Source organism: Felis catus, chromosome C1 (genome assembly GCF_018350175.1).
Source record: "Felis catus isolate Fca126 chromosome C1, F.catus_Fca126_mat1.0, whole genome shotgun sequence".
NCBI lineage: Eukaryota > Metazoa > Chordata > Mammalia > Carnivora > Felidae > Felis > Felis catus.
Window position 1 is genome coordinate 214883959 of NC_058375.1, and position 11094 is coordinate 214895052.

At 49.5% G+C, this 11094-nt stretch overlaps 1 protein-coding gene across 6 annotated transcripts in view; it reads left to right on the forward strand.

Annotated features, from left to right (window-relative positions):
• Positions 1–11094, forward strand: part of DGKD (diacylglycerol kinase delta) — a 110761-nt gene that overhangs the window by 17454 nt on the left and 82213 nt on the right. For 4 of the 6 annotated variants that reach the window (XM_023259828.2, XM_045034649.1, XM_045034648.1 and 1 more), the window contains exons 2-3: positions 7911–8021; positions 9652–9732. In XM_023259828.2, the coding sequence (XP_023115596.1) occupies positions 7911–8021; positions 9652–9732 (192 nt within the window). Of the gene's footprint in view, positions 1–5586; positions 6518–7124; positions 7652–7910; positions 8022–9651; positions 9733–11094 lie in introns of those variants that run through there. The other 2 variants (XM_006935700.5, XM_045034651.1) reach the window with 2 other exon arrangements.

Genomic DNA, 11094 nt, shown 5'->3' on the forward strand with positions numbered 1-11094 from the left:
TGTTTGCGAGTGGGCCAGGGACGCTTTGGTTAGGGCAGGGTGCTTATCCGAATCCTCAGGGGAGCTTTTGCACTCTGTGGCTACCTGGTCCCCTGCTGGGGAGCGGCCGGCAGCGTTTCAGAACTTGCTAGGTGATGCTGCTGGTAGTGGACCTGAGAGGCAGCAGAGGGCTGGCAGCAGGCTGGAGGGTGCACGGTGGTAGAGAGCGGAAGGCAGGGACTCCCCCCACTGCGGTGTGCTCAGGCACCGCCCGGGGCTCTTGTCTTCACCTTCCGGGGATTTAGGAACAGTGGGTTTCGTGAGTGTTCCGGGGGTTCTGACCCTGGTGGCCTGGGTCATCCCTGAGAGACACAGAGACAGACAGTGATTGAAGCCGGAGGTGGTGGTCCAAACTAAGCTATGGCAGAGGGCCTGAAGATAGAGCGGAGTCCTGAGTGACTTTAACAAGTGGAGTCGGTACTGGGTAACCAGTTAGGGGCGGGGAGTGGAGGTAGAACGAGTGGCATATGCCTCATGCTTCTGTCAGCTGTGATGGTGCTGTTAAGAGGAAATACCGAGGGGTGGGAGCAAGTTAGAAAGTGAGGGGCCGGTGAAGAGGCTGGTTGGATGTGAATCACATTTAGGGTGCGGGGCCTCGGAAACCTAGGGACACCAGTGTTTGGTAGTAGAACAGCCGCTGATGGTGACGGAGCAGAGCTAACTCAGCCAACCCACCTTGACTAGACAGGAGTGCATCTGGCAGATCGATGATGCCTTACGACCTACGTCGTTTGTGCTTTTCTGCCTCACCAGCTGGCTCCCACCTCGGGGTCTCAGCATCGCTGCCACAGCTCTACACGCGGTGTCCGCATTCAAGACAAGAGGGAGGGGGAAGGGGGGAGCTGAAGCCACATGTGTTCTCACACATCAGTGAAGCAATTCACAGCCCCCGCAGGATGTTCATGTAGGTCTGTCTGACCAAGACTGAATCCTGTGGCTGGGGCTGGGGAAGTGTGCTCAGCGTTGTGATGTTGGTCACACTCGGTACAACTGGCCCGCTCAGAACTGAGACTGCATTAGCTGAGAGGGCAGGGAGTTGGGGGGGGGGCCATCCCGCAGTGATAGAAGAGCCCTCAGATTTAGGGGGTGTGGGTGTGGACACCAAGGGAAGGGCAGATTGAGGAGCGGCTCTTTGGGGGGATGTGGGCATTATGCTTTGGGGCCGGCCACTTTTTGGTTTTTCTGCTTTGGCCCTTCCCCATATTAGTGGGACAGGAATGGGACATCTCCCTAACTCTCAAGTGACGGGGGCTTGGGGACATGGTTGCTTTTCATCTTGCAGGCAGTGCATCGAAGGAGGAAAACCAGGGTAGTTAGTGGCAAAGAGGAAGTTGGGTTCTCTTGATTGGTAGAAAACAAGGCTGTCCTTTTTTCACGAGTTAGCGGTTTTGGGGTCTTTAGAAAACTCATGTGGGGCACCTTTGTGTCAGATTGTTGGCTTCAGATATGGGTTCTGGCTGTGCAGAGTTGGGTGGAATTCTCCAGCACAGCAGGTACCCATGTGTACCCAGCAGGTACCCTCTCTCTCCTGCTGGTTGCTGGTGCCGTGGAGACACTTAATGTGTATAATCAGTTGTGGCCTGAGGTGTGTACACTTCCTCAGTTTCTGATAGGATGTGATAAGACCGGGTGGTAGTGAGTAGGGAGGGGAGTTGCAGGTAAGTTGCAGGTAGTTCCAAATCCGGATGAACTGGGATGGATTTGTGGGTGGTGTCTTGAATTGATGAAGGAATTTACCTTTGCTTACTTTGTTTTAAATCAGAGCTATCAGTAGACTTTTATGTTTCATTCTGCCAACAAATATTTTTTGCCTACTATCTAGGCCCTAGATTTGAATTATAGGTCTTCTGTCTACTAGTTATGTGGCCTTGAATGACCTACGTAATTCTTCAGACCCTCAGTCCCCTAATCTGTAAAATGGGAGTATTATTACATACCTCTGAAGTTGATGTGAAGGTTAAAAGGTAAAAATGTCTTGCATGAACGTAGTAGGTATGGTGGGTACTCACTCAGTAAGCATTTAAAATAACCTCTAGGTCTTTGGGTTTGTGAACAAACCATACTGTTTATGGTATTCAGATACTATAAACCATAGAAGGTTCATGTAAGAGTAAGGAGGCCTGATTGTTTCTTTGTGGTCTGTTATTAGCTATTTAATTGTGGAGAAGTTCCTCAGTCTGTCAGTCGCCAGTTGTCTTGTCAGTTGGGATATTAGCATGTATTTGTTCTGTTAAGAAAGCTAATAGATACAAAAGTGCTCCAGAGAATTTGAAGTGATATGCAAATTTATGGTAATAACTTTTACTAACCTTTTTTTTCACAAACATTTATTTAAAAAAATTTAAGTTTATTTATTTATTTAGAGAGAGGCAGAGAGAGAAGGAGAGTGAGAATCCCAAGTAGGCTCCTTACTGTTAGCACAAAGCCTGACACAGGGCTCAAACACACGAACCTTGAGATCATGACCTGAGCCGAAGTCAAGTCAGACGCTTAACCGGCTAAGCCACCCAGGCGCCCCTCACAGAAACATTTTAATAGTTCTTTTGTTTATTAACTTTATATGGTAATAGCCCCACTTTTTTTTTTTTTAACTTTGTGAATTTGGATGGCGTGGATTTAGTGTAATCAGGTTTATGTAGGTTTTTGCTGAAGGACCCAAAAGGCTTAAGGACAAATCGATGGCTGATGTGAAACATTTGGCTAGATTTTTCACTCTTCTTTTCTTTTTTTTAATCTTTTTTAATGTTTATTTATTTTTGAGACAGAGAGAGACAGAGCATGAACGGGGGAGGGTCAGAGAGAGGGAGACACAGAATCTGAAACAGGCTCTGAGCTGTCAGCACAGAGCCCGACGCGGGGCTCGAACTCACGGACCTCGAGATCATGACCTGAGCCGAAGTCGGCCGCTTAACCGACTGAGCCACCCAGGCGCCCCAGTCGCTCTTCTTTTCTTTATCCTCCCCCGCCTCGTTCCCCACCCTCCTTATTTCCTGGCCTGCCTGCAGCCCCTAGCCCTGTCCTCTCAGGCAGGCTGGCCAGCAAGGAACGTGTGGAAGTTCTTACGCTTACAGTGCGCGAGACGCTGATGGCACCAGCAGAGCTCTGCCTGAGGTTTTACCTCTGTCCTTTTATTGACTTTGTTTTCCCCTTTCTTTCTACATACTAAAGAACATGTATGTAAACGTCAGTGCAGCATAAACGCACGTGGCAAAACTGCACGTGTGAACCCAGGCTTTCAGCAGGGTATTGGGATGTCACCCTCAGGGCTCCTTTCTGTCCAGCCCGCTGCCCTTCAGCATCTCTCAGTCGCCATTGGACTTAACCCTGGTTCATGCCTTCTGTCAGTTTACCGTTTGGCAGCTTCTTTTTCTTCGTTACCATTTTGCAGGGGTTCTTAGAATATTCTGGCTGTTGGCAGTGTCGCGCGTATCTTCTCCCAGCGTGTGACTTCACCCTTCCCTTTCTTTGTAAGGTGTCTTTGATGAACAGAAGTTCTCAGTTGGAATGTAGTTGGCTTTAGCAGTCTTACAGTTTCTGTTTAGTGTTTTTTCAATCCTATTTAAGAAATCCATCCCCTCTTCCACTGCCACCCAGTCCCAAGGTCATAAGGCAGTTCTCCTGTATTGTCTGCTGAAACTTCAAGTTCTGCCTTTTGCGTCGCATCGGGGGCTGACTTGTGTCTGTGGCCTGTGCGGTAGAGGACTGCGAGCGTCCTTCCCTTTGGGTGACCTGCTGTCTTAGGCCGGCCACTGACTGGTCCCTCCTCGCCCCCCAGCTGGAGAAGCTGCTGTTGTCACATGTCACACTTTCCAATCTGTGAGCATCTATTTCTGGGCTGTCCTGAGCCCCAAATGCTGCTGCTTCTCATTTGCTTTAAGGAATAGCCCAGGACACGTGCAGGTGTTTTGTTGTAGCAATAGCCTTGTTGGTAGTATTGAGAGGGGGGAAGCATTCCACCTGTTCTGGCAGCAGGGCGTGAGCTGAGTGATAAAGCACATCAGTACAGGGAGATACTCTGCAGCTGACAGAGATGGATTCACTAATATGGACGGGTATTGACAATATATCTCGACAGAAAAAATCGTAAGTTAAAGTACGGTATGTGCACTATGATTTCACGTTTATAAAAAGTTAAGAAACGTGCAGGTTAAAAAAAAAAACCCAGCTCCCATTTTTGCTTCCTCCCATCCCGGTCACATTTGGGGTGCTGTACTCTGGCTTCGCCCTGGCAGGTCCTCCTCCGGCTCCTCCCAGTTGGCATCATCAGTGTGTCCTCTTGGGTTTTTTCTCCTCGCCCCGGCCTTGTGCCCACTTTCTTCTATCCTCCGTTTGGGTTCCCGCCTCCTTTCTGCACCCGAGACGGTGTCCTGGGATTCCCTGTTCCCGCGCCTGCTCCTCCATACGGGCCTCATTGAAGCACCTCCCTGTTAAACCTTCTCTCACGCCCTGACCTCTTAGCCGCAGCCATCTCTCCGCTCAGCTGGCCCTGGCAGCATCGAGGCCCTTGTGGCATGCCCCAGACCAGGCCCCCATCCCCCCACCCATGAGACCTGAGTCCTCCTTGCCCCTGTCTGTGGCCGTCTTCTTCCCGTCTCCCTCCCAGATGCTCAGTGTTGCCGGTTGCCCTCTTCTGAGAGTTTCTGGAGTGTTCTGCATGCCTCCAGATTTCTTTCCCTCCCCCTTTCCTCCACACTGCGGCCAGAACCATCTTTCCAAAGTGTACATGAGGGCCGGAGACCGACAGGCCTGACAATCAGTGATCTGAGAGCAGGTTTGAGGAGGGCTTGTGGGGCCTGCTTTCGCCTTTCCCTGCCCACTGGTTTGAAGCCTCTTTAAGGGCATTTCCAGAGCTGCGTTCCTCAGCCCTTTGTTCCCCGGGCAGGATGACTGGAAACTTGAACTTCCCCAACAGCAGGTGCCCGGGTAGTCTCGCCCATGGGCCAGGAGCGGTCTGTCTGCTCACTGCAGGTGGCCGTGGCGCCCAGGCCGAAGACTGCTGGTTTCATCCCTGGAGCCCGGCCTGGGGATTTCCTTCCTCCCTGTTTGGAGGTGGGCGTGGGGCTCGCTTTCGCACTCTACCTGATTCTCACTGCCTGAGTGTGTTTCAAATCTGTCCCTTCTTGTTCCCGATGGGAATGAAGGTGCCCTGGATGGCTGGAAGGACAGAGTGGGCCCTTTTGTTTGTGCACGGAACTTGACCAAACGGTTCTGGGAGCCTGGCCGCCCAGCACGCCCTGAGCGAGCTGTGCTGGAGTCTGGGGTTTTGACTGCTGGTTCTCCGCTCTGTTGGGCATGAGGAGGAGCCCTGCCAGCTGAGCAGTGTTTCCTGTGGGTGCCAGTTACAAGCTGCCAAATGCAAAACATAGCAGATTATTCAGGGGTGTTATTTTCTTGACCACTTTTAGTTCATTGCTTTTGACTGAGTGTTTAAAAATATTCTGCAGCATATCTGTAGTATTCTCGAGCAGCGAATCAGGAGAAGAGACGCAGTTTCTGAGAAAGCTTCAAAGAAATACTGGTCTTTATCTTTTCCCCAGCCTTTTCCGCTGAAACCCACCAGAGTCTTTTTCTGAGTGCTCTTGTTCTATAAATAGAACAGCGGCCCTCCTCGGGTAGCCCAAGAGCGCAGCTCTCATCCGCTTTCTGAAAGATGTGTGTGTGTGTGGTGGACTGGATTGTGTTTTAATTTTTCTTTTCTTTTATGTGTGAGATGTGTGGCGGGAGATGCAAGAAAAAATACTGCAGCGTTTATCTTTTAAAGATAACTTATAACTTTTCTGGGTCGGAGCTTGTTGGTTTTGTTGTCGTCGTCGTCTTTTTTTTTTTTTTTAACTTTGCATTTAGGGAAGAGATGGAAATGGTGACCCCCCCTGCAGAGGTAAGCAAGAGGCGTGGGGGCGAGGAGAGGTGCTTCGTCTGTGAGCGAGGCCTCAGAGGCCAAGGAGGAGAGGCTGGCCCGGAGCGCAGTGCTGGCTCCCGTGGGTCTGCATCAGGTGTCTGAAGAGCACGTTGACATGAGTGTCCCATGTGTACTTGGGTCTGAAAACAATGTGAGGAGACAACCTGGTAGTCCTTCCGTACTGAGGACTGGTTTCTACCTGCAGCTCCTGGGTTCAGAGGTGGGGCTTTCTCTCCGCCTGGGATCAGCCTCTGGTTCAGCACATGCTCCCGCACTTCAGAAAAGCCAGCGCCGTCCTGTAGCTAAGGATGGCAGTTTGCGTTCTGTGACTGTCGTCAGCGGTCTGTTCTTTGATCACTGGGTGATGCTGTGTTCCTCTCTCTCCTGCCGGCACTCTTTAATTACCTGAGGAAGGAGGTTCCTCAGTGATTTTTCTCCTGGGAGTCGGAGAAGGTTGCTGTTCGTCCTGCTAGGCCAGCCCTGCCCGCACGGACCCCACGGTACCTGGCACGTGGTCGGGAGCCGGCACGTGCGGCTCCCCTGCCCGGGAGGCCCATGGAGAGGATGCCCTGTGGCAGGGTAAGGAGAGAGCAACGGCCCGCGATCCCAGGCCCCCCCTGGGCTGCTCAGGTTGGGCTTCTGGTGCCTGACCCGGTGTTAGTGGTGTGTGTGGGACGGGAGGCTTTCTTTGTCACGCTTCTTGGGGTGGGCGGTGACTGCGTCCCAAGCTCCCCACTTCTCTGTCTGGAGTTGGCTGATGTTGGGACCGGGCAGCGCCGGTGTTCCACTCTCGCCTTGTGATGTGTATGGGTTACGTGAAGTTTCTGTGTCTCGTTTTGTCTTACGTCGTCTTCAGTGGCCACAGGCACCCAAGTGCTTCCGACAGATACTTTCTTAAAGAAGTTACTTAGAGTGCAAAGCAATGTGGGATTGGGTAATTCAACCCAAACTCCTCTGAACCGTATTTGTGTACTTGAGCCGAGTTTTGTGCATTCTGCCTGACTCCATGGTGGGACTCTGTGGAGAATGGCCGTTTCTGTCAGCTGGGGAAAACGGGGTGCACATGCCGAGAGCCAGGCTCTTGTTTCATGCACGTTGTTTATTCGTTTTGACTCTTAGTGGCTCCCAGCGGTTCAGATGTGTAATGATCAAGTGGTTCCTTGAGCATTTTAACTTCTGAGTGCTCTGCAGGGCTCCTTTTGTCCTGTCAGACCAGCACAGGGGACAGCACAAGAGGGAAGCAGGTCCAGGAGAAGGCATGTCCCATTCTTGGCTTTAATTGAGCCGAGGTGAGTGGAGTGCTGTCTACCTAGATTGTTAAGGGGACTCCAGTTTGTGGCGGATGCATCAGATTTATGGGATGAGAGGAGTTTTCGTGACTTTGGTCATGGAACTTCTCTCTGCAGCGTGGGCAGAGGCACATGCCTAGCTTGTGAATGGGGTGACGGTTGAGTGGGGTGCAGGCCTGGAGCTACGCTGAACCCCACAGCAACCTACGTCGACAGTTTTGGCAACAGGATCCTGAGAAATGGCAGGAAGCCAGAGAACACGGAGACGGGGCCAAGACTAGCTGAAAAATACCAAACGCTGAAGTTGGAAAATGCTCTGGCCCCTTGCTGCCTACTGTTGGCCTGCAAGCCTTCATGTCGCCTGCTGCTGATCCCCAGGGCATAGCCAGGCACACCTTGGGCCCCAGACAACCTCACCACTCAGGCACGCTGGTGTCCCTCAGAGAATTGTGTAGCCCGCCCCCCCCCTTCCCCCCCCCCCCCCCCCCCCAAGCAGCGCGCTCGGCCGGTCCATAAGTAGTCAGGGTCTGGGGAGAGTGGGGGAATCGGGGGAATCCCTCCTTCAGTTAGGCCACTGGCCCGTTAGGGACATGCACGCACTGGCCCGTCTGTGTGCAGTTCTGCCGGACGGGCCCGAGGGCACCATGCAAACGCTTGCTCATGAATCATTTCTGTGTTTTCAGACTGTCATCAAAGAGGGGATGCTGACCAAACAGAACAATTCATTCCAGCGATCAAAAAGGAGATACTTCAAGCTGCGGGGGCGGACGCTGTACTATGCAAAAACAGCCAAGGTGAGATGCGGTGGAGGGGCCGCCGGGGAGAGGGTTCCTATGGGGTCCGCGTCTTGGGAGAAACCTTCGCTTCTTGGATCTGTTACTTCCAGTGAGTTTGGCAATACTCTAGGGTGCTAGCTTTAATTTGTCTCAAGCCATGTTCTATTTCTTACAGACACTGACTTTTACTCATTTTTCTCTTTCCTTAATGTCATATGTCACCAATGAAGAAAAGGGGAAATGTCACAGAAATAATCAAATTACAGTTAGAGATCCTTCTTTCAGAAGGATTGGGGGGTCACAGCCTTAGAACTCTTTTATTACGGACTAAAATTAAAACGTCTTTTTTAAAAAAGTGCTTTATTGAGGTATAATTGGCAAGCAAAATCTGTACAACTTTAACGTGTACAGCTTAGTTTGGAGACAGGTAGTAAATATCTGTGAAACTGATTGAAAGTGTTTCTGAGGTATGTTGGGCTTCTTGGTGTGAGCAGAACTGAGATTCTGTCTCTAGGCTTCTAGCCGTGGTCCTTCTTTCCATGTGCAATCTTGTATGTGAGCTTAACTGTGAGAGCCACCAGGCAGCTTAGTGGAAGACAAGGAGCCAGTCAAACCTACTAAATTACTGCTGTGTTTACATAAATGCAGTAAATGCAAAGCTAGTTTTTGGTATTCTGAATACCAGTATCAGTATTGTTGTCAATACTTATATTTTGGTATTAAAATGTAAATGATTCAGATTCCAGATTTGTGTTGGAGATGCATCCCTAGAGAGTGCATTCAAATGTGAAATTGAACAGAACAACTTGTTTAGATAGGGTTCTGACCACATCCCTCATTTAAAAAAACAAAACAAAACACTCATAGTTATTTTAGTTCTTTGTGTGTATGGAGTGGGGGGAGGAGGTTACTTAAAAGGCTGAGTCTTTCTAAGTCATTAGCATTTCCTCCAGGGTTCCCAGTGGACTCCTCTTAGAGGGGACAGTAAGGTAAGTGGGAGGTGTGGACTGATGAGGGGATTTGGAGGGGGAGAGTGAGGGTGGAAATGGGCTGGGGAGAAGGTCCCAGGACTCATTCTCCCATCTTCCTCCTGGAGTCTGGTGGTCTCTCTCTTCAGGACTGAATTCCTTCTGCTCTGCTCCCTTGGTTTTTTTTTTTTTTTGTTGTTGTTGTTCATGGCCACATCCCTTCTATTTGGGTTGGTCTCTCTTCCTAGAATCATTTATTTCAGCCAGGACCTTTCCCGCTAAGTGCATTGGCTGGACAAACCAAAACCGGAAGGAAAGGAGATCCTCAGTCTGGACCCCTGTTCCCTCAGGTGGACTCTGTGGGAAGGCATATTTCACATATAAAAAAATGCTGAGGAGTACAAAAGTTAAATACAGAAATCACAGTGTTTTGTTTTGTCTCCACGAATGCAATCACTAATGAACTCCTGGATTAACACCCGGAGCTCTACCTGTGGGCTCCGTGTGTAGTCACTGCACCTTTAGTCCTCAAGTGCCAAGTGCTCAAGGTTCCAAGGTTCCAGGGTTCCAGGCACGTGGGCATCTGTGGGTGTTTGACTAGGGTTGAGGAGAGTGGGGGGGCAATGCTGGGCTGGGTGCCTTGGCTGCGCACTGACCGTGGTGCCTGTGCCTCTCTGCAGTCCATCATATTTGATGAGGTGGACCTGACAGATGCCAGCGTGGCTGAATCCAGCACCAAGAACGTCAACAACAGTTTCACGGTAAGACTCCGGACCACACCTTTCTCGATTCTTCACCATGTGTAGCTTTCCCTTTTAATTTGAACACGTGCGTGTGAGCAGTTCTTCTCTCTGATTGGAATGCTTCCTGGTAAATTTTGAATTTAATGTTGAAAATCATACTGTGGTTGGAGAAAAACTGGGAATTTGGCACATGTAAGCTCGAAAGAACAAGAGGGTCCAAGTGAACTGTTTTTAACGTGTTGTTACATTTCTCTAGGTTTTGCACAGAGCTTTGTTTCTTATGATTATTGTAGAAAATTTGGAAAACACGGGAAAATATGTTGAAGCACGTAACCATAATTCAGCTACCTCAAGACATATACTGTTGATATTTTGGTGTATTTCTTCTTTACTTTTAGACTGTCCTCGCACCCCCTGCCACCTGCCCAATTTCTAGCAGTTATGTTGTACTTTTTGCAAAAGTTCTAAGGGCATAAATTCATGTGACCTCACTGTCCAGAGGTAGCCAGATGCTCACTCTAGAGTCTTTATTTCTTTAAAAAAAAAAAAAATTTTTTTTTTTAATGTTTATTTATTTTTGAGACAGAGAAAGAGTGTGAACGGGGGAGGGTCAGAGAGAGGGAGACACAGAATCCAAAGCAGGCTCCAGGCTCCGAGCTGTCAGCACAGAGCCCGACGCGGGGCTCGAACCTGCGGAGTGTGAGATCATGACCTGAGCCGAAGTCGGATGCTTAACCAACTTGACCCACCCAGGCGCCCCTATCTTTATTTCTAAATATGTGTGCCTTCACCCACATACACCATGAGATTTTTATGATCCTTTTGTTTTACACTTGCTTTTTTTTTTTCCCTCCCCCCTCTTGAGAATTTATGGTGGACATTTTTCCATGTCAGTTGATCTAAATGTTCCCCATATTTTTTAATCACTGTATAGATAGCATTTCTGGTGTGACTGTAATTTTGGTTTCAGGGGCTGACTTTAAAATCGTTCTGTATAAAGTGTGATTCTAAGGGCAGAAGTGGAGTATTTAAAAGTATGTTTCTATGATTAAGCTAGTCCATCTAGAAGTAAAGTATGCTCCCTGATTTTTTTTTTTTTCAATTCTTTTGTAACTCCATCAAAGTGCGTAACTTTGTTGGGGCGCCTGGGTGGCGCAGTCAGTTGAGCGTCTGACTTCAGCCAGGTCACGATCTCGCGGTCCGTGAGTTCGAGCCCCGCGTCAGGCTCTGGGCTGATGGCTCAGAGCCTGGAGCCTGTTTCCGATTCTGTGTCTCCCTCTCTCTCTGCCCCTCCCCTGTTCATGCTCTGTCTCTCTCTGTCCCAAAAAATAAATAAACGTTGAAAAAAAAAAAATTAAAAAAAAAAAAGTGCGTAACTTT